The sequence below is a fragment of the Sciurus vulgaris genome (genome assembly GCF_902686455.1).
Source record: "Sciurus vulgaris genome assembly, chromosome: 13".
In the NCBI taxonomy this organism is placed as follows: Eukaryota; Metazoa; Chordata; class Mammalia; order Rodentia; family Sciuridae; genus Sciurus; species Sciurus vulgaris.
Window position 1 is genome coordinate 86,450,967 of NC_136474.1, and position 23,150 is coordinate 86,474,116.

Here is a 23,150-nt window from a genome sequence, read left to right on the forward strand (position 1 = left end):
TATGCTGTTTTTTAAAACTAACATTTCCATTTCATTGGCATCCAGGGTTTATTCTATAACTGTTAATTCTTTCTAAACTTTACTCAATTTGCATATTTCTCAGTGACAATTAAAAAAACCCGCTAATTAAATACTGCATTGAGTTTTCTTAAAGAGCCTTAATAAGAAAAAATTCAAAGGAAACTGAGTGGAGTACCAGCCGGAGCCACTGCTTTGGGCTGCTCTTCTTCAGGCAGAGGGGAGAGCTGAGATGCCCTTGCAGTTGTTCAGCAACGAGGATGACTCTTCACACCCTTACTGAAGACGAAAGCTAGATGAATCCAAATACTAGCAGAACCAGTAGGAATGCCCCAGGGTTGGCAGGAAAAACTGGAATTTGGAAGTGTCATTTCCTGTGAAGTTTTGTTCCCCTGTTTGGTGATATTCTTTTCCTGAAATCAGGGAGGTCGAGTGCTTACACACTAAGGGCACTTAACACAGTTCGTGGTACAGTGTGGACTCAATACGTATTGGTCAAATGAATTAAAATGAGTTTTTTAAATGAATGGACAGAATACATGATAACGTGTGTGTGTGTGTGTGTATGTGTGTTTGCCACATGCTCCTTTTTCTGGTCCTTTTCTAGCAAGATGCTTTTCTTTCATTTTCTTCTTTGCACATGGCACCCTGAAATAATGCAATCGTACAGCTAACTTTATCACCGAGAATGGCGTGTCAGGGCATGACTGCTTATCCGTGGTAAGTCAAGTATGCCTTTAATTCATGTCTTCATCAGACTATATAAACCAGTGGTTCCCAACCTTGGCTGTACAACCTAGTCACCTGGGGTGATACAAATTTGGATGCCTGGTTCCCATCCCAGAGATGCTGTCTCAGGTAGCCTGGATTTTTTTTTTTTTTTTTAAAGTTCCCCCAGATATTTTAATGGGCTTCCCAGGTGCAGTTATTTCCAGTCTCACTAGGAATGACCCACCCATGGGTCATAATTCACTTGACCTGGACATTTTACCTCCACCTCTAGTCTTGTTTTTTTCAGTGGTTAATTTGGATCCCTTTTTGCTCAAGAGATCTGAAAAATATAAAATATAAAATATCCAAAAGTATAATTTCTACCTGAAATCCCAGTTGCGAGGGAGGCTGAGACAGGAAGATTGCAAGTTCAAGGCCAGCCTCAGCAACTTAATGAGGCCCTCAGCAACTCAGTGAGATACTGTCTCCAAATGAAAAATAAAAAGGGTTGACCCCTGGGTTAAATCCCCAGCTACCCCTGCCCCGGCCCCCTAAAAAATTTCTAAGGGATTTTGGAGAAGTTAGAATTGAAGTTACTTATTCCCTTTGTGTCTGAAGTGCATAGTATGTGAACTATAGTTGATATACAGCTGCTCACAACTTCAAATGAATGACTTCAGGGCCATGAATAAAGATATAAGGAATTGAATCCTCAGTCTGTCATAAACCCTGCATGCTATTTTTATTAGGGAAATTATCATTGAGAAACCAAATGTTGTTTCACTGGAAATGCAAACTGTAATGACTAGGGAGAGGCAGAGGCAGAGCTATAAATGAAAGATCTGAGCTACTCATTTCACATAAGCTTCCTAGTTGCTTGTGCAACCACATCTGTCTCTCCAAGAGCCAGGTAAGATTTTCCTTAGCTAACTCAAGACTTCTGTGTTCTGAGAATATGAATGTTTGTCATTTTGAAAGAAGTATTTTTTATTGTGCATAGACTTTCTTTGAGGTGACTTTATTTAATTCAGACCTGTATGACCATAACAATGTATCTTAATCTTGTTTAACCTAAGTTAATTCATTTTATTTCTGTGTAAAACCTATGAGGAACCCCTGTAAGGAAACCTGAGGTTGATATTGAAGCCATAATAGCATTCGTAGAATGTTTAGCAGAGATGAACCTCCCAGGTCCCCAAATTATGTGCATTAATTTATTTTGCATTTATATTATTCTTTTTTTTGGGTTCTTCTTAGAGTCTTTGTTAAGTAGTTACAAAGTAGCTGGTGATTAAGAAAATGTAAAGCATGTTCTACTTGTCTATTTTGATTGAGATTAATTGATTCTTAAAAGTTATTTTTATTTTTTGTTCTGGGCTTGGTGGTGCATACCATAATTCCAACTACTCAGGAAGCTGAGGCAGGAAGATCACAAGTTTGAGGCCAGTCTCAGAAATTTAGCAAGACTTTGTCTCAAAATAAAAATGAAAAGGTCTGGGGTGTAGTTCAGTGGCAGAGCACCTCTCAATCCAATCCCCAGTTCTGAAAATAAAAAAAAAAAAAAGTGAGATAACAAAAGTGATATTTACTGAGCAAGCCTGAAAAAGTACAGAAAAAAAGTCAAATAAAAAAAAGAAAACCCTTCCACTCCACCTAATAATCCACTACTAGAGACACTTCATTGACCTCCAGGAAAATTTCACCCAGACTCAAGTTTTCCTGGGGTTGTGGGCTGGAGTTTAAGCAGAGGCTATTCTCTGGACTGGATTCTGGCTCAGTTGAGAAACAGAAAGCGCCAGCTGCAGACAGGACCCGAGGCTTCACTGTCCTTGGGGCTGCTAGGAGCACACTGCTGGGACCTGAGGCCAGTGGGGACTCTCTGCCCCTGGGCTCTGTGTTCCTGCACAAGCCGGGCATGGGCAGGCAGGGCTGGGTTTGCCTGGAGAAGCCAAGCATGAGGGGGAGGCGGTGGGGGCAGAGCAGGCAGGTTCTGACAGAGAACAAGAGAGAATAAAACCCTTAAGGTGTTAACTGAGAGCTCCGATGGTGCCAGCCTCCAGCTGACTCATGTCTCCCAGCAAGAGAGGCTGACAGAAGGGGGGAAGCAGCCAGCCACCACCTGGAGCGAGAGGGCGGAAATCCCTATGTTTTGGGTCAATGCAGGAGGAGGCTGGTGGCCCCCGCACCAGCTGCTCCAATGTCCGAACATTCAGTGCGACCGTTGACGCTGTTCTAGGTCATGGAGTCGCTCGGTACAGCACACATCCACTTGGGGCTCGATCTTCTCAAAGAACTGAAGAAAACAAATGACGGCAACATCTTCTTTTCCCCCGTGGGCATGTCCACCGCCATCGGTATGCTCCTCCTGGGCACACGCGGAGCCACGGCCGCCCAGTTACGGAAGGTAGGGCTTCCTGGGCTCTGCATGCCAGCTTGTTTCTGGGGACCAGCCTCTGAGCATTGCCTTGGAAACATGCTCCTTGACCTTGGGCCGCGAAGACAGGGAGGAGTTTCAGGTCTGTCAGGGAAGTTCTCTGCCCTCTCCAAATGCCATCACGCCATCTGCTCCTTGATGCTTGACATTCCTTTGGGTCGGTGCTGAGTGAGTGGCCTGTTGGAAGTCAGTACTCTCATAATTAAAGACAGAACCTGAAAAGCAAAAACTGTTGGGAGAAATGATATAATCCCCACTTGACATAAATGACACCAAAGACGAATGCATGTGTGGACATGTGAAGAGGCTGCTGTGAGGAGACCAGGGCAACCTAGACCTCCTTAGGGCTTTAGCAAGGGGATGAATGTCACCTGCATCCATTGAGGTCTTTTCAACAAGCATATACTTCCCCCTGACTGATTCCTTGTGAGGTTTTCTCTGTTCTGACCATGGCAATATTTTCTCCCTATCAGGTATTTTACTCTGAAAAAGACATCGAAATCTCCAGAAGACAGGTTGAAGAAAAAGAGGTGGGACACATGCTTTGTAATTGTCAGTTTGGTTCCCTAGTAGATGTGGCATCACTGGGAAAGAATGAAAGAGGTGACACTTCACACTTACTATCAAGCAATAATAATCACTGTAGGCAAATGATGTTGCTAGGTGTATTGGTCCATTTTCTGCTACTACAATAAAATACTGGAGGCTGAGTACTTTATAAAGAAAAGAGTTTCTTTCTTTGGCTCACAATTTTAAAAGTTGAAAGTCCAAACTGGGTGGCTCCATCTGTTTGGCTTCTAGTGAAAGCCACTTGGATGCATCACAACATGGTGGATAAGGGGAAAGAGACACTGCTGCATGCAGAAAGGACCACGTTTGCAAGCTGACCTTGCTTCAGAACCACCACTCTCAAGGGAAGTAACTTTCTTTGTGAGACTAGCATTAACCTTTTCTGAGTGCCTTGAGCAACCTGACCACTTCTCACGGGGTCTCTTAGACGGACTACCACCTCTTAACACCACTGCACTGGGGGCTAGAACTCCAGCACATGAACTCCCAGGGGACAAATCACTTCAGAACCACAGCACTAGATTTCAACACTAATAAACACTTACTATTAAAGAAACATTAATGAACAATCACCTCTGTGAGCGCTAATAGGCTGAAAAGCACCCACAGCAGAATGGATGGGTTTTGGAGTTAAACAAATTTGGGTTCAAGTGCTGACTCAATCACTTAACTATGCTACCTTGAACAAGTTATTTATCTTCTTTGAGCCTCTGAAGTATCCAGTAGAGGATCTGGAAAACACTGGTAACTCCCCGGCGTGGTGGTAGTAGCAGGTGATATTATCACTAAATTTCATTCGTGTTTTGGCACTTTGGATATTTTATTAAAAAAAATATTAGCACAGGACCCTTGATCTCCCGGAGCATCTTCCAGCTCAGTGTGCTCGTATGCTGGGCTCAGCCTGCCTAAATATGGGGGAGGGATGAAGTCCAGCAGGCCAGGGCTAGTCTCAGGAGATGGTCAGAGTTCTCAGGAAGGGCACTACTGCTCTGACAGTTGTCACAGTCCAGCTCCACGCCCTCGTAAAATCAGCTCAGATCACCAGCAGTACGAGCTGTTCATTTCATAATTCCAGAAGGCCAGGTTGTCTGTGAGGCTCATCTGCAAGCACAGAGAGTCAGGCTTCCTTCCTGGGTTTGCTCAACAGAGTTGGGTTGGTGGCTGATGCGACGCACACTCAGCTGAGGCAAGCAGTTGTTTCCAGAGCATGTTCCCTCCTGAGCGTGAGAGTCCTCGCGGGACCTTTGTGTGAATTAGACACAGACGCGTTCCTTAGATAGGCGCTCCTCTCCATGGTCAAGGGCTTGGTGGCTGGGTGGGAGCTGAATCCCAGGTTTGTGTGGACACAACCTGTACAACACTGTGAGGCAGCTCTGTCCCTTCTCCAGGATTATTTTGGAAGCCACAGAGGTACGAGGAAGAGTAGAATTGCTGACTGAAGGGACAGTAGGATGGGAACACATAGTAGGGGCATCTACTCTGATCTCATGACTAGATGGAGAAGCGGTAAACAAAGTGATTTGCCCAGAGACAGGCTTGATGTGTACCATTTGATTATCACATGCAACCAGAGTATTCTGAACCTTGCTTTTAAACACTGATGATAAAATCTCAAGACATATATACAAAATGCATAGGGAATAATCCAAGGAACAGCCCTTAATTCTACCTCCCAGAATAAAAAACAAACTATCATTAAACTCCCTGGTGCCTCCTGAGTACCTTCTCTGAGCACATCCCTTGTCTCTGGAGAGGGGAGGTTCTGCTGCCTTGAATTAGATGTTCATTATTCCCATACACTTGCAATTTCATTGTGCGGAGACTTTTTTGTTCTTTACTCTTTGCAACTTGTTTTGGGTTCAACATTATGTTTACAAGATTCAACTATTTTAGGTGGATACTTGTAGCCCCAGTCGATTCATTTCTACAGGTCTTTACTGATTTGTTCTGCTGATGGGGGCTGAGTGACTTCCTTCCTTCCCCTCCCTCCCTCCCTCCCTCCCTCCCTCCCTCCCTCCCTCCCTCCGTTCCTTCCTTCCTTCCTTCCTTCCTTCCTTCCTTCCTTCCTTCTCACTACGAATGATGCTGAGATGACCCTTGTCAGCTCCCTGGTTTGCCTGGGTGAGGGTTTGTCTAGTCCTGAGCTACCCAATGTTGTGCCATTCAAGTGGCTATTGAACACTTGGAATGTATTTAGTTTGAATTGAGATGAACTGTTGGTGTAAAATATATGTGGGATTTGAAGAGCTTAGTATGAGAAATGAATCACTAATTTACATACACATCATCTTGAAGTAAATATGATATTTATCATATATTAATATGCAACTAATTTTATATAATTAATTCCATGTAATTAACAATATGCAATGAATACACAATTAGTAATTATATATTAATCAATCCATAATTAATATTTTGTAGTTATATGTTGAAATGACATTCTGGGTATTATTGGGTTATATAAAATATAATATTAAATTTATTTCATTTGTTTCTTTTTTACTTTGTTTAAAAAGTTTTATGGAGATATAATCCAGAGATTATAAAATTTGCCTAAAGTGGGTAATTTGATGATTTTTAGTAGGCTCACGGAGTTGTGAACTATAGCTACAGATCATTGTGAACTATCTGTTTTGGATCATTTTTGTCACCTATGAAAGAAATGCCAAGACCAGGAGAAGTCATTCTCCACTGGTCCCCCACCACATCGCCTAACCTCTCCCCTGCGCCCTTCAGCCCTGGCAGTCACTTATCCACTGTCACGCGTTTAAACATTTGCTTATTCAGGGCATTTTTTTTTCACACTCCTCCTCTCTAACTATGATTCCATATCTCCGACCAACATCTTCCTTCCCTTGCCTCCCCTTCAACATCTCAGCCATTCTCTCTCTATTTCCGTGAGAGCACCATTTCTGAATTCCACATATGAGTGAAATCATGCGGTGTTTGTCTTTCTGTGTCTGGCTTATTCCACAGAATATTCTCCAGGTTCTTTCGCATCATCATTAGTGACAGGATTTCATTCTTTTTGTGGCTTAGAGTATTTCACGGTGTATGTATACCATGTATTATCCATTCATCTGTTTCTTCTTACTTTTAAAAACATGGTTACTAGCGAACTGAAGATTGCATGTGTGTCTCACATTAGTGGCTCGCCTTATATTTCTGTTGAACAATACCAGCTGATAATGTAAACCTGAGAGCGGGGGTGTTTAGTATTATTAAATATTTCTAAGTTGTTTGCTAAGTTGATAGTACAGTACAATCTCCTCAGCAGTGTATACAGGTTCACTTTATACCATTGTCCAGGGGGAGTAGGACTTGAAATCCCCTGACTTTATAAATTCCCAGTCATCTGTAATATACGTATCTGTATTATCTGTATCTATTGGTGATCATGTGACTTTTTCCTTGCTAATGGAGTGCATTGTATCAATAGAATTTCTAATGGCAAGATACTCTCTCATGTGTAGAATAATCAACTTGGTCATGATATTTTAAAAATTATACACTGCTGGATTGAATTTGCTATGATTTTATTAAGAGTTTTTTAAAAGGGTGTTTTATAAATGAGATCAATTGGTAATGTTGTACTATTCTTGTCCAGTTTTGATATCAATGTAATACTTGTTAGGCTGGAAAAAAGAGGCGTGCAATATGGTTCGTCGCTAGCTCCCAGAAACGCTCCACAGATACAGGTCTCATACAAGGAACCATTTATTTGCGCAGAGAATTCATGTCTACACGGGGAAGGGAGAAAAAGCAAAGAGAGAGATAGCGGATGGCTCGTCTCAGACATAGGAACTTCACGGGCTGAGAGGAACCAATGTGGAGGAGAATTCTTACAGACTGACTGATGGGCCAATGACATAGTGGGACGTAATGCTGGAGGCAGGAAGCAACGTAAGCCGGAAATTCCTGTAACATGAGAGGCGGGGAAACACAGATTGACAGGTCGTTGGGAGGTGGGAAATTCCTATCGCGGGAGAGAAAGATGGCCTTATATCTTACAATATTAGATTCTTAAAATGAGTTGTGAATTACTTCCTCTTTTCCTGTTCTCTGAAAAAATTAATATAATTCAGAAACTCATCTAATTTTTTGGGTAGAATATGGATTAAAACTCGTGGCCTAGTGTTTTTCTTTAATTAGAGAATTTCTTTAAAAAGATATGTTTTGATTCCCTTCTCAGCTTCCCTTTGTGTGTATTCCATAGATATTTTCTTTATGGTTATCATTGCAATTATATAACAATCTCTTGCTTCAGGCTGATAGCCACTTAACTTCAATCACATGCAAAACTCTATTCCTTTACATCTCTGGCTCTTCCTCCTTTATGGTGTTGATGACACAATTTACCTCTGTATATATTGTCTATTTATCAACATAGATTTATGATTACTTTTTATGCTTTAAAAAATTCCATATCATATTTAAAAGTGATTTGTGCGGGCATATTACAGTGCTATAGGAACCTATAAGTGTTTATATATTTACTTTTACCAGGAAACTTCACATTTTCATATGGTTTTGTGTTGCTCTTTATCATCCCTTCACTTAAACTTGAAAGACCCCAGGGATGGGGAGAGTGCTTGCCATGCAAGCATGCGGCCCTGGGTTCAATCCCCAGCACTGAAAGATTCCATTCTGGTGGCAATAAAGTCTCTCAGATTTTGTTTATCTGGGAATGTCTTAATTTCTCATTTATTTTTGAAGGACAGTTTTACTGGAGGCACTATTCTTGGTTGGTGGTTTTTTTTTTTTTTTTTTTTAAGTATATCAAATACATCATCCTATTCCTTTATAGTCTTGAAGGTTTTGCTGAGAAATTCTCTCATAATTGAATTGAAGCTCCCTTGTATGTTCCAAGTTGCTTTTCTTTTGCTGCTTTCAAGATTCTCCCTTTGTGCCTTTTGACAGTTTGTTATGTTGTGCTGCGATGGAGATCTCTAGCTTCATCCTAGTTGGAGTTTTCTGAGTTTCAAATTTGTATATCCACTTTCATATTTGTGAGATTTGTAGCCATTATTTCTCCCAACAGGCTGTCTGTATTTTTCTCTTTTTTCCCTTCTTTGGCTCCCATGATGCATGTGTTTTTCCACTTAATAAAGTTCAATAATTACCTCAGGCTCTCTTCACTTTTCCCCCTTCTCCTCTGTCCTGGTGATTTTGAGTGACCTGCCTTTCAGCTCCCAGATTCTTTATTCTGCCTGGTCAAGTCTGCAGTTGAGTCTCTCTAATGATTTTTTTTTTCCCAATTGGTTGTATTCCTAAGTTCTAGCATTTGTTTCATTTTACGTCATCACTTCCATCTCTGTTAGTATTCTCACTTGGCTCACGCACTGTTTTCTTGATTTTGTTTGGTGGTCTCTCTGTGCTCTGTTTTAATTTATTGAGTGTCCTCCTGATAGTTATTTTGAACATTTGGTAATTCATATACCTCTATTTCTTTAAGGTCAGTTTTGGAGATTGTTTCATTGATTGGGTTTTGTTCTGTAGTATTCCTTGTTATCTATTGTTGGTCTTTGGCATTTGAAAAAATTAGCCATCTCTCCTATGGTCTGCTTTAGTATAGGGAGTGCTTTTCTTCAATTAGCCTAGTTAGAGAATCTGGAGTCCCTCAAACCTTCGCTGGGGACTTGTCTTCTCAGCTTTGTGATTTAATTTGTTAAAGTTTTTTTTTTTTAGTTGGGAGCGCCCTCTGCTGTCTTTATATGCTACTGCAGACTCTGGTGCACACTGATCACTTGTATTGTCAGTGGGCAACCTGAGGCTCTGTTCCTATGGGGACTTGAATTCCGACAGAGCAGAGACCAGACTCTCAGGCAGCTCCCCTAAAAGTCAGGATAGGGGACATAATGTTCTCCTCTGCCATTTCTTTCCTCAGGGGAGAATCAGGAGTTGGGAGTTTCCTGTCTTAGGAGGCCATGCTCTGGGGAGGAGCTCTGGTGAATGAGCGTCAAGACCTTTTCCTATAGGGGCTGGCTTTGCACTCACCTGTGCGAACAGGAACCTCTTCACTGGCTTCTGGTTTCTCCCACAGGCATTTTGTCTTTATCTATTTTAAAGCTGGTGTTTCTATGGGAAAGCTTCCTATCCTGCCCCACTGCTGAGGTTACCTTGGGAAGTTTCGGTAGTGAGTTGTACATATCATAGACGCTGTCAGGTTGGGTTTGCTTCACTTGTTTTTGAATGGATGTTCAGCTGTGCGATGAATGCTAGGCTAATATTTTTCTCAACCCTCTGAAGATACCATTCCATTCTCCTCTTCTAATGTTGATGTTGATAAATTGGTTTAATTGGCTTTGTTGGTAGCTGACCCGCCTCTGAATGCACTTAAGTTTTCTCTGTTTTAGTTGTTATTAAATTTTACCACTGTGTAAACTTTAGGTGTGGATTTCTTTTATTTACTATGACTTTGACTTACCATGTGTTTTGAATATGAAAATTTATACCTTTCCTTAATTCTGGCTAATTCTCAGATACTTAATGTTTTGAACAATGCTTCCTTACATTTTCTCCTTTCTTGCCTTTTGAAAGAAAGGTAGGATTTTTATTCTATTGTCCAGGCCTCCTCAAGTCATACATATTTTTTTATCACTTTGTTTTTGTGCTGCATTCTCAGAAAATTCTCAGCTCAATCTTTCGTTCAGTAGTTTAGCAGTGTCTAACAAGCTGTTTAATAAGTTGAACACGTTTTTTTCGGAGGGGTTCCAGGGATTGAACTCAGGGGCACTCAACCACTGAGTCCTATCCCCAGCCCTTGTTTTTGTGTTTTATTTAGAGACAGGGTTTCACTGAGCTACTTAGTGCCTCACTGTTTCTGAGGCTGGCTTTGAACTCCCTATCCTGCTGCCTCCACCTCCCGAGCTGCTGGGATTACAGGCATGTCCCACCATGCGCAGCACAAGTTAAACATTTCTAATTCACTTCCATTCATTTTTAATTTTAATACTCATTGAATTGAGCTTTTAATTCTAATACTTATTGAATATTCATTTCTAGAATCTGTACTTGATTATTAAAGCAACCTACAAACTGCTGCTAGTCACTTGTTTTTTAAACCTACTTTTAATAATTTTGGGGAATTAACATTCTTAGTATTCTTTTTTCTAAATGTGATAGCTGATAATGTTAATGTCTAATTTCCTTATGGTCTGCTGCGGCTGTTTGCTATTTTTCTCTAATTCTTGATCTGGGACTTGTTATTTATGATTTATAACTTTGGAATATGAGATCATATTTGGCTGATTGTTTTACTCCTGTACAGCCTGTGATGTAGTTATCTTTCTAATAAAGATAATTTTTTTTTTCTGGAGTAGGGCCACTTTAGGTTAATTTCTTAGTTTGAGGTTTTCCTAAACTGCAGAGATAGTATAAATTCAAACCTCAAACCACTTTTCCAGAACACCCCTCCTCTCTTCCCTCATATGGAGGCTAATTCAGTCACAACCAACTCACTGGAGAAGTACAGCTGCCTCTATCCCAAGGGCTCGAATACCTTGATCTACTCACAGCATATTCAAGTCAGCCTGAGTAGCAAGGAAAGACTGCCAGCCTCCAAAGGCTCATAGTAGAAGGAGGTAGCTGAAGGTCAAATTTGGCATCCTAGATTTTGTGAGAGCAGCACACTTCTACATTTTCAATTTGAAAGTCTTCAAATGTTCATTATTCACAAAAAATAATGAAGTGTCTATTTGCTGCAGGCAACTCTGGGCATTAGACAGCCAATAATGAAATAAAGAGACAAAACAAAGGAACAAATCAACAAACCCATGGGACTCATATTCTAGAGGAAGATGGCTTTTCTGTTCTCAGGTGCAATCAGGAAAGGGTCATCCACTTCAAAACTAAAACCCTTCTCCTTTGCATCCACTGTGATTTAAAGCAGACAGATACCACTAAACAGGCAATGAGACTATTCTCTTCTTTGTTCTGGAGATGTGTTCTGGGTGAGCCAGCTCTGCCATAGAACATACCTCAGCCCTCAATCAGAAAACTGATGGATGCTGTAGGAAATGTCCAGAAAAGTTTGATTGTTTTCCAGAGACAGTGATAAAGCTCATTTTAGTTCTACAAATAGTTCTGACAAATGGTTACTAATTTCATCAAGAGTCACTTTTTTTTTTTAAATCCACTCTCTGTCTAGAACAGAAATTTCTAAATTCTGGCAAATAAGAATTATCTGGGGAATCATATGTTTCCCTTAGGTGCCTAGAGTGTTGTGGGCAGATACAAACAATGTATGAAACACTTAGTAGACAATTACATTTGAGACCAAAAATGCAACCTGAGTCAGAACAGAAAGATCTGTGGTGTTGGGCTGGTGGAGAAGGCTTCTCTGTGGAGCTGAAACTTGTCATGACTTATAGGATCATATGATTCATGCAAAAACTAAGTGACATCTGGGGGTCACCCTGAACCCACAAACTACACTCAAGGGTGCCCAACTGAGGGGAAGACCCTGTAGTCAAATCCTCTTGAAGGAGGATCTAGGCTTGCCTTTGCCAAGATAACCCACTGAGTTTTTGTCTTGATTTTGAAGATTGAGAAGACAGAAGAGATCCATCACCAATTCCAAAGGTTTTTGACTGAAATAAGCAAAGTCACTAATGATTATGAACTGAACATAGCCAACAGGCTGTTTGGAGAAAAAACATTCCTCTTCCTTCAAGTAAGTTTTGCTGTGTCCACCACATCTGTAAGTGGTAGTTTGAATGGCCAAATGCCCGTCAGGACTGTGGGTCCTGGGGCATGCCACCTAAGTTGGCTGCCTGACTTCACCCATGTCACTGATGGTCCTTCTCACCTGCACCCCAGACATTCAGTTTCTTTTAAATTCTGGCATTCTGAACATGATTTTTTTTTTTCATTAATCCTCTTGCATCTGCATAAAATTGTGTGTGGAGGTATTTAAAGTGATTTTCCCAGGACCTAAAAATTACTCTCTTGACATTAGTTGTCCTAATCAACAGATGATTTTATTTAGAGCTGTTGGCAATTGACAAATTGACTTTTAAACTTCTTTCTATTTCTTTCCTGTTTTTCCTAAAGAAATACTTAGATTATGTTGAAAAATATTACCATGCATCTCTGGAACCTGTTGATTTTATAAATGCAGCAGATGAAAGTCGAAAGAAGATTAATTCCTGGGTTGAAAGCCAAACAAATGGTAGAGTATGGGTGGGTGGTTGGTCGTACAAAGACTTCTTGACTATCTGCTGAGTGAAGCCCTGGGCTTGGCACTGCGTGGAAGCCAGGTGGACAAGCTTTGGGAGGGGCTTGGGAAGGTTTTGCAGGGTTGAACAGGCAGGGCTGGGCATAGCGGGAGGGCGCTGCAGAGAGTGGAATGGTTACAGCAAATGGGCAGATTCAAGGGGAACCAGGGCGGGGAGCACAGGAGGCCAGCAGTGTGAAACACTAGGAGGACAGTTTGCACATGGCTGTGCATCAGAATACCACTAGGGGGCCGGATATAGCTAGTTCATAGAGTGCTTGCCTGTCAAGCACAGGCCCAGGGTTCAATCCCCAGCACCGCCAAAAAAAAAAAAAAAAAAAAAAAAAATACCACTGGAGTTCCTGAAACTGGGCCTGTGCATGTCTCGAGTATCTTCTCTCCTGTATGTCAGAACCTCTCTTTTTGAGTCTGGGTCCCTAAGTGTAAATGTCACAGAGGGTTCTCTTTCTCTTTGTGAAGTGAGAAACACTTAGCTGTCCCTCTCAGACCTGCCTTTGCTACCTACAGCTGGGGCTGCCCAGGCCTCATCTGCACTTGGGCGTCATGCAGGGATGATACAATGTTCATCTACATCAGAGAATTCGATGAATTCCTCACCCTATTACCCGCTTCTTATTCTTTAGTATGAGTCAAAAACACAAGAGATACTGGACAGGAAAGTTAATGTGGAGATTCACTTTGGGAAACAATAGCTGATATTTAGCATTTTTTATTCCAGTTGTCAGGGAGATTGCTGTTATTACAGAACCCATTTTTAAAAAATGTTTTAGTTAAAGAAAGAAACTTAAAAGAATCAGAAAATAAGGGGTCTATCAAAAGACTGGTTGAACAGTGTTTTTCAGAATTTAGTGTTGGATGGCCTGAACCCAGAGCCCCAAATATCAATTCCATTTTTAATAGAACAGCAATCTCTCAATCTCAGGTGGGAGCAACGTTGAATAGGTAAAAATAGCAGTTCACCAAGTGCTTCTGATGTGCCAGATAGTGCTTGAGGCTTTATACATATTAAATCACTTATTCCTTCCAACAACCCTGTGAGGCAGGTTTTATTCCTATTTTACAGATGTGGAAACTGAGGCACAGAGAGCTTAAATAACTTGCCCAAGATTCCTCAGCTGATAAGAGGCAAAACTGGATGCCATCAGAGGCAATCTGACCCCAGAGCCGGGACACTTAACCATCAACCTCAATTTATCCAGTGGGATAAACAGGCGATGGGCAGAGTGACCACCTCCCCACCGGCTCTCCAGCGAACCCATTGCCCGCAAGGCCTGCAGGTGCTGACCTGGCTGAGTTTCCAGTCATCAGTCACGGGTGCCTGCATCCTATCTGCCACATGTCATTTGTAATCTGGAAGATGGACCAATCTTCTCTGTTTTTTGTTTGTTTGCAGAAAAAATCAAGGAACTGTTTCCAGAAGGCTCTCTTAGCAGCTCCACCAAGTTGGTGTTGATAAACACAGTTTATTTTAAAGGGCAGTGGGATAGGGAGTTTAAGAAAGAGAATACCAAGGAAGAGGAATTTTGGCTGAATAAGGTATGGTTCTTTATTTATGCAACGTGGTTACACGTGGAGTATAAAATCTAAAGTCATGTTTGGTGAATGCTCCTTTTGTGATCTTTAGCATTATTATTATTATTATTGTCTAACTACTTCAGTGAGCTAACTTGGTTGCTTGTGCCTTTGGTCTCATGACTGTTGACCTGCTGTGCTCTGTGAATTTGTTCCAGAACACCAGCAAATCTGTGTGGATGATGGAACAGTGCCATTCTTTTAGTTTCATTTTCCTGGAGGACTTGGAGGCCAAAATCGTGGGAATTCCATATAAAAACAATGACTTGAGCATGTTTGTGCTTCTGCCTGACGACATAGAGGGTCTGGAGAAGGTAAGCCTCTTGGTCTCCCTATCGCCTTCGTTCCCCACACTTGCACTCGGTGAGCCTGGAAGCAGGCGCCTGGGTAGCCGCTGGTCCTGGCGGTGCCCGGTAGAGGATTTCTCCCTCTGTGCAGCCGCCACAGGTGGAGCTCTGAAGAGGAGCACTGGATGGTATCAGGCTCACTGGGAATAACCAGTACTCAGATATTTTGGGATGAGCTAAAAGGAACATTTAGGATTCTGTGAGAGTTCTAAAGATTCCCTCACATTTCCAAGAAATGGTTGGTATCTATGGACCCCTTTCTTGGAAGAAAAAAATCACATACGCTCTTATACCAAATTTTGGATATTGTTCAGTAGGCCTTCAGAACTTTCGAATTTCCTTTTTGACCTTTAGTCTAGAACCCATTGATTTAGATTTACCCACTTTGCAGTTAAAACATGAATGTGGCGAGTGTCCTGTATTCTGCACATTAGGAGGGCTTTGTTTCAAATCCCTATTCCTTTAGTAGCTTTCTGACCACTGAAACTTCTAATCTTTCTTGAACTTCAGTGTTTTCCCAGCCATAAATTGGGTTTCCTGGTGCTTCATAGGTAGTGTTGTATGATGAGGGAGATGGAGCCTTCAATGGGTGAAAGGCATAGAAAGCACTCAGTAAATGGGCGCTGCTGTATGGTTAAAATACCAGATTCAGTCTGGGCTGTGAAACCTTGCTAGTAGCATTATAAGATGGAAATATTCTGGAAGAGCTAAGTGGCCATATGTATGAGAGCGTTGAGTATTTATTCTCTTATTCAAAAATGTCAGGTATGAGAATTACCCTAAGGAAATAATCCAGAAAACAAAACTTGCCCCTTTGGGTCAAATCTACAATTTCAGCATTGAACACATCAAGATACCTAGTTCGAAATTCATAGCACTTGCCATTTTTAATATTTACAGTATTTATCAGCATCTCTCAAAATGCTGGGTACATACTAAATGTTTGTAAAGTGAACGAAGAGATGAATGTAGGCTAGAATGTATCAGTTTGGTGGGAATATTATCTAGCAGTTTGAAGGTATTTAGGCAAGGTATGCAATAGAGTGAAAAACTTAAATTATATGAAGCAGACATTCACTGTGATTGCAACTATATAAATAGATATGTGCACATCCAAAGACTGGAGAGATAGTAAAAAAATGAAATTGCTAGAATAAGAAATAACTTATTTTTAATTTTTAAAAATTTCAAATAATGATATTGGGTTTTCCTATGCACACAGATAAGTTAAAGAGAGAACTATAACTTCCTGCTCTATAAAGACAACAACGTGGTAAAATGAAGTTTTTCTATTACTAAAATTAATTTCTGATACAAATCAGGACCTTGCTGTTTTAAATTTTTATCCATAATCGTGCTAATCTGCTCCCCCGCTCCCTTTTTAAAAATAGATTATAGATCAAATCACTCCGGAGAAATTAATAGAGTGGACTAGTCCCGGGCACATGGAGGAAAGGAGGGTGAACTTACGCTTGCCCCGGCTGGAGGTGGAGGGCACCTACGACCTGGAGCCGGTCCTGGTGGCCGTGGGGCTGGAGGAGGCCTTCAGCGAGCTGGGCGCCGACTACTCAGGGATGTGCTTGCGCTCTGGGCTGCAGGCGCAGAAGTTCCTGCACAGGTCCTTCGTGCAGGTGACCGAGGAAGGCGCGGAGGCCACGGCGGCCACCGGCATAAGTTACATCGTCTCTTCAGCCCTGGGCTGTGAGCAAGTCCACTGCAACCACCCCTTCCTGTTCTTCATCAGGCACCGTGAGTCCAGCAGCATCCTCTTCTTCGGCAGATTTTCTTCTCCCTAAGAAAGTCATGGCCGTGACGTGGTTGCTTAAAGCAAGAAGCAGGCTTGGAGCCTGAGTAGGATCCTGGAAATCGTCCGTGCGTTTACATTTGAGTTGCTGGCCTTCCCATCTTAACATTAAATCGGTGATTTAATGACTGTAATAGTGGGTATTTAGAACTTTCCTTTGAAAGTGAAACTGCCTTTCGTTTGTGCCGTGCATAATGTGATTCAGACCCACACTCCTTGATACTCCCCCTTGGTCTCCTTTGAAAGTAAATCAACGTCTTGTAAATTTTTGTGCGTCCGTGGGGAGAAATGTCATCTTTGATAAAGAGAATGGATTCTTCTTGGGATTTTGGGGGTCTCTCTGGTTCTACTATTTTGGCATGTTATACAAGTAAAAATATAACAATAATTCAATTTATGCATTACTTCTTTCTTTCTCAACAGATATTGTGGTAAACTGCACATAGCAAAGAGAATTTGGCAACACATTAGGCAAACATAATTAAAATGCAAAGGGCCAGAGCAAAATGAAACAATATTCCAGATGGAGAGGATGCCTTTATTTTCACCTTCCACCGGAAGTCTATTACCCTCAGTTCCATAAACATTTTGATATTTGAAATGAATGTGATGATCGAGGAGAAAGATGCTGCAGTCATCAGTGTCTTACATTGTCACTATTTTAGGTTTTGGAAAGTAAATAAATACTTGAACAAACTTTTAGAAGAGTAGTTGTCCCCATTTATGTATTTCTATTAATTTTTGAGTGAAGCATGGATATTACCGAATGGTATTATTTTCTTTTTGAGTTTCTGGGGACTGAACCCAGGTCCGCTTGCATAGCAGGCAAACACTCTAACATTCCTGGTCCCCAAATGGTATTTTCTTGAAGAAAAACGTTTTTAAAAATAAAAAAACTTTGAATCTTTTCCTGGTGCTCTTCATTATGAGCCTGTTTTATTAGTTTTTAGTAAGATCGCATTACTGACTTATTTTTCAACAATTTTGCTGAAATAATTTGCCTACCATAAAATTCGTGTATATTGCAAATTATAGCTAATTGATTTTTGGTAAATTTTCAGAGTTGTGCATCCGTCATCCAAATCCAGTTTTGGAAGGTTTCCATTACCCCTAAAAACTTTCCTCAAGCCCATTCCCATCTCCAACTCCAGTCAGTCACTGATTTGTTTTCTGTTTATAATGTTTTCTTTTCTACATTTCATATAAATGGGACTAGACATATTTTGTGTATCTTCCTTCATTTGCTTAATGTTTTTGAGTTTCATCCTTTCGTAGCAGGTATTGATGCTTTCTAAAGATTTTTAATGCATTTTAACTACACAGATAATGGAGTTCATTGTAGCATGTGCAGAGTCTTAATGCATTTTTATTGCTGAATATTGTTCTGTTTTGTGGAAAAGATGCATTTATTTATCTAGACACCAGCTCATGGACCTTCGGCTTGGTCCCACTCATTGCCGTTATGAGTTATGAACATTTGTGTACAGGTCTTTGTGTGAACGCAGGTTTTCATTTCTCTTAGGTAGTTTCCTAAGAGTGTCACTGCAGATTTATGTGATAATTTGTTTAGCTTTTTAAGAAACTGCAAACTATTTTGGATTGTGTTAGTCTCTTTTTACATTCCCAGTGTATAAAGTTCCATTCTCTCCACATCCCTGCGCTCCAGGTTTTCACGATTACAGTCCTGATAGTGGGTGGAGATGTATCCCATTGTGGTTTTAATTGACATTTCCATGATTAATTAAGTTGATCTTTTTAATGTAGTTATTGGCCAGTTGTACGTCTTCTTATATTCTAATCATTTGCTCATTTTAAAATTGAGTAGTTTGTCTTTTTCCTTTATTATTGAATTAAAGACTTTTTTACACACTTTGGCTATAAGTCCTTTATCGAATCTGTGATGTATGAATATTTCTTCAGTCTGTGGTTTCTTTTAATTTTAATATTAAATTACATTAAAATTAAAATTTTAAATTTGGTTAAATGTTATTTTTCATATTGTTTACAAAGCCAAGAGACATAGTTGGGCAACATCCAATTTGGCACAAGCAGGGGAACTTCTTAAACTCAATCTGGGTGCTAATTGGTGCCAGTCTGGTAAGTTGCCAGTCACATAGGGCAGGCCCTCAATCGGTCACCTGGCCCATGCCTGCCCAATCACAGTACCCGTTCAGTCACGTATTTTGCCGAAGGGGGTGGAAATGGATCTTGGAACTTCATTTAAAGATGAGAGAGAAGCTCTCTTTCTTTGAGGGTATAAGAAGAGAAAAATCTCAGAAGTAAACCTTAAGAAAAATTTCAACTTAAATAATGGTTCTCAAATGAATCTCTTGCTTCTTGTTCCCATTTGAGATGATTTATGAATTAATAATTCACATGTTTCAAAATAGTGAGGTTTGGTAAGAGTTCAGTGTAATTGATCAAAGTCTATGCATAAGACTGTGTTTATAGGGCTGGGGTTGTGGCTTAGTGGTAAAGCGCTTACCTAGCATGTGTGAGGCATTGGGTTCGATTCTCAGCACCACATATAAAGAAATGAATAAAATAAAGGTCTATCAACATCTAAAAAATACTTAAAAAAAAGGCTGTGTTTATAAATGAACACAAACTCATTTGAATGAGCTCCGAGAATAGAGGTGGGAGGAAAAGACCCAAATGACAGAGAATCAATTGCTCATTTCTGCAGTCAGTGTAGGGCAATGGAGTTTTGACTTCTGTGATGACGAGTCACATTGATAGAAGTATTTGGGTCAGATGTGAACCACTGCCTATGTTACATTCTTTGGAAGCTCTCAGCTTCTGAGAAGATGACAGAGTGGCTGAAGGACTGGGTTGTTGTTGTGGGTTATGACAGAGCTCTCATGGGGAGATGCTTCTGAGTGAGGACTCTGGAATCAATTACCCAAATTCGACTGCCAGTTCTACTACTTACTAACTGTGTGACTTTGAGAAATCATATAACCTTCTTTATCACAGTTCCACATCTGTAAAATGCAGTGATTACCTAATAAAGTAATAACTTGTTTTGGAGATCAAGTAAAATTGTTTATGAAAAGTGCTTAATATTTGCCTATATTTAATAAATGCTCAATAAACATTAACTGCCTTTTCCTCCTTTCATTTCTTTTTCTTAACATCTTTTTGATCTTTCTTCCCCTCTTATTTTTCATAGTAATTGAATATAATGATTCTATCCGATTATGTTCCAGCAGGAAAGAGCTGACATATTTAACTGGGATTTTCAAAAAGAACCATTTCACATTAATCTTTTGTTCAGTGTTTTTTTTTTTTTTTTAATTTACAGAAAAGTTGCAAAGATACTACAATGCATTTCTTTATACCCCTTTCCAGTTCTGTTTCCCCTAATTACTATGGTACACTTATCAAATCTAAGAAACCAACATTGGTATATCACTATGGCAGGCAGAATTCCAAGATGGCACCCAAGATTCCAGTGCCCTGGTGTGCACACACTTTCTCCCAGTTATCTAACCAGACTCTAACCTAGGGGTTGCTGGGAAGGGACTTGGGGAAAGCAATGAAGATCCTTGATCAACTGACCTTAAGATTGGGAAATTATCAGAGTGGACCTGGCCTAATCACAGGAGCCAATATTAATCTAGAGATCAGAGGCAGGGAAGTCAGAGAGATGCAGTACTTGAGAGGGATTTGGCAAGAGTGAAATTCTCTTATCTAACTTTGAAGGTGGAAGGTGCCCTAAGGCAAGATTCTGAGGGCAGTCTCCAGTTCTGGGAGATGTGCAGCTAGCAGCCAGTAAGGAAACCGAAACTTGCTGGAACTGCAGAAAAATGAACTTGGCCCAGGACCCTAGTGAACTTGGAAGTGTGTTCTTCCCCAGGCCTCTAGAGGGAGCACAGTTCCTGAATATCCTGATTTCAGCTGTGCAAGACAAAGGGCAGAGAACTTGGTTGCGATATGCCTGGACTTCAGACCTGCAGAACTGTGGTAATTTCTTGTGTGGTAATAGAGAATTATTGCAATCACTGCTCATTAAACCGCAGACTTCATTCAGATTTTACTTTTTTTCCCCTCATTAATGTCCCTTTTCTGATGTAAGATACAGTTCAGGATATAAAAACGTATGAAGTTATTGTGTGTTAGGTTCCTCTGGTCTGTGGCAGTTTCTCAAACTCTTCTTGTTTTTCATGACCTTGGAATTTTGAGAGGAACTGTTTTGAGTGTGTCTGATTAATTTTCTCATGATTAGAGGGAAATTTATAAGAAATCTGTAAGAAACTGCCCAGGTGTTCTGCAAAGGGCTTGTGTCATTTTACATTTCTAGGAGCAGTGAACAAGCAATCCAGCTGCTTCACCACTTTTGAGTCTGGTCAACCTTTGCAGTTATTTTGCAATCCTTGTTGAAGTTCTAACTTGCATTTCTCATAAGACTTATTAATTTGAACTTTTTTCACACACTTATTAATATATGTACATCTGTTGTGAAGTGTCTGTTCAAATCTTTACCCATTTTAAAATTACACTATCTTCTTCTTATTAAGTTTTAATTGTTTTAAAAAAGGTATTCCAAAGGAGGTTAAATAGCCAATGATGATAAAATGTCCAACATCTTGAGGCATCAGGGAAATGCTAATCAAAACTACACAGAGGCCCACCTGTCCCCCAAGCTGAGGTAGGACGCCATTGCGGAGCTAGCTGGCCCGCCTGACCCCCACATGGAGGTCAGACACCATCGCTGAGCCTGCCTGCCTGCCCCTACTGCAGAGGCACCTGCATTAGCCTCTGTGCTGTCTCAGCGCACCCTAGCTGGGGCTTTCCAGCTTCTTTGGAGGCTGGTCAGGCATTTTGAATTACTCTTGAGGGTGTGGCCATCATCATCGGAAGGTGGCTCCCTTCCTGAGACACCTACAGGAGACTGGAGGCCCTTTGACAGGACTCAGGTTTCAAGAAGAGGAGGTATTGAGAGTCTTGGGACCAACTCAGAGCAGCAGGGTGAGTCTCTTCCACTGGGCTAAGCTCCCTGGACAGGTCAGTAGTCCTGGAACACAGGGAACTTTGTGGAGTAGAGTTGTCCAGTGAGACTCCCCTGCTGCAGCCGTGAATCCAGACAACTGGGAGCATTGCAGAGGAGGGCTGAAAGCGAGAGGCTTTGGGGTGGAGCGAGGGTCCCAGACCCAGGCAGTAGGTCCAGTCCCCAGGGAATGTCGTAGAGGAGGGCTGCTCAGAGAGAGTCCCTCGCAGGGCCAGGGCCCCAGATGAGGTGGTAGTTCTGTGCCCCAGGAACATCGCAGAGGACTGTCCATCGAAAGTCTCAATCTCAGGGCGAGGCTCTCTGGCCCAGGAGGTAGGTCCAGACCCCAGGGAACATTGCAGAGGAGGGCTGCCCAGCCCAGGTGGTAGTTATGGACTGAAGGGAACTTCTCGGAGGAGAGCTGCCCAGCGAGACATCCCCACCAGGTGAGTCTTCCCCGCTGGGCAGGCTTTCCCACCAGGGTGGTAGAACCACAGACACAGGCCCAGACCAGCCATGCCCCAGCCCTCAGTGTAGTCCCCCTTTTGACTGACCATTAGTCAACAAGTGGAGGTGCATCTTCCCACCAGCAGGAAATATACCCTACCTGAAGACCACCACCCCTAGAGGGGCAGCTTCCTTGTGTATCACTGCATTATCAAGTTCCTCCAAGACTTCAGGCTACTGAAGGCTAAGAGGCGAGTTATTGGAAATCTACAGGGACACTATAAGTCAATAGAGTTTCACTACTAGAGGGGTTGATACCTGACCAATATGAGAAAACAAGGGAAGAAAATGTCCCAAACAAACCTAGATCCTACATCAATAAAATCCAATGACAGCATGACAGAAGAAATGTCAGAAAGGGAGTTCAGAATGGACATAATTAAAATGATCAGAGAAGCAAATGATGAGATGAAAGACGAAATGCATGCTTTGAATGATTGCACCACTCAACAGTTAAAAGGGCAAATGCGGGTAGCAAAAGATCGTTTCAATAAAGAGTTAGAGATACTGAAAAAAAAAAAAAAAAACCAGAAATCCTTGAAACGAAGGAAACAATAAACCAAAATTAAAAACTCCATAGAAAGCATAACCAATAGTATAGAACACCTGGAAGACAGAACCTCAGACATTAAAGACAAAATATTTAACCTTGAAAACAAGCCGACTAAACAGAGAAGATGGTAAGAAATCATGAACAAAATCTACAAGAATTATGGGATATCATGAAAAGGCCAAATTTAAGAAGTATTGGGATTGAGGAAGGCTTAGAGAAACAAATCAAAGGAATGAACAATCTAGTCAATGAAATAATATCAGAAAATTTCCCACATCTGAAGAATGAAATGGAAAATCAAGTACAAGAGGCTTATAGGACTCCAAATATACAAAATTACAATAGACCTACACCAAGGCACATTATAATGAAAATACCTAACATACAAAATAAAGACAGGATT

At 41.1% G+C, this 23,150-nt stretch overlaps 1 protein-coding gene across 1 annotated transcript; it reads left to right on the forward strand.

Moving 5' to 3' along the window:
- Positions 1–1,606: 1,606 nt before the first annotated feature.
- Positions 1,607–19,274, forward strand: SERPINB13 (serpin family B member 13). Its single transcript, XM_079109394.1, has 8 exons — positions 1,607–1,639; positions 2,966–3,133; positions 3,637–3,693; positions 12,282–12,410; positions 12,791–12,908; positions 14,368–14,510; positions 14,705–14,860; positions 16,285–19,274. The coding sequence occupies exons 2-8, from the start codon at positions 2,969–2,971 to the stop codon at positions 16,687–16,689; spliced, it is 1,173 nt and encodes a 390-aa protein (XP_078965520.1). The 5' UTR covers positions 1,607–1,639; positions 2,966–2,968; the 3' UTR covers positions 16,690–19,274.
- The last annotated feature ends 3,876 nt before the right edge of the window (positions 19,275–23,150 follow it).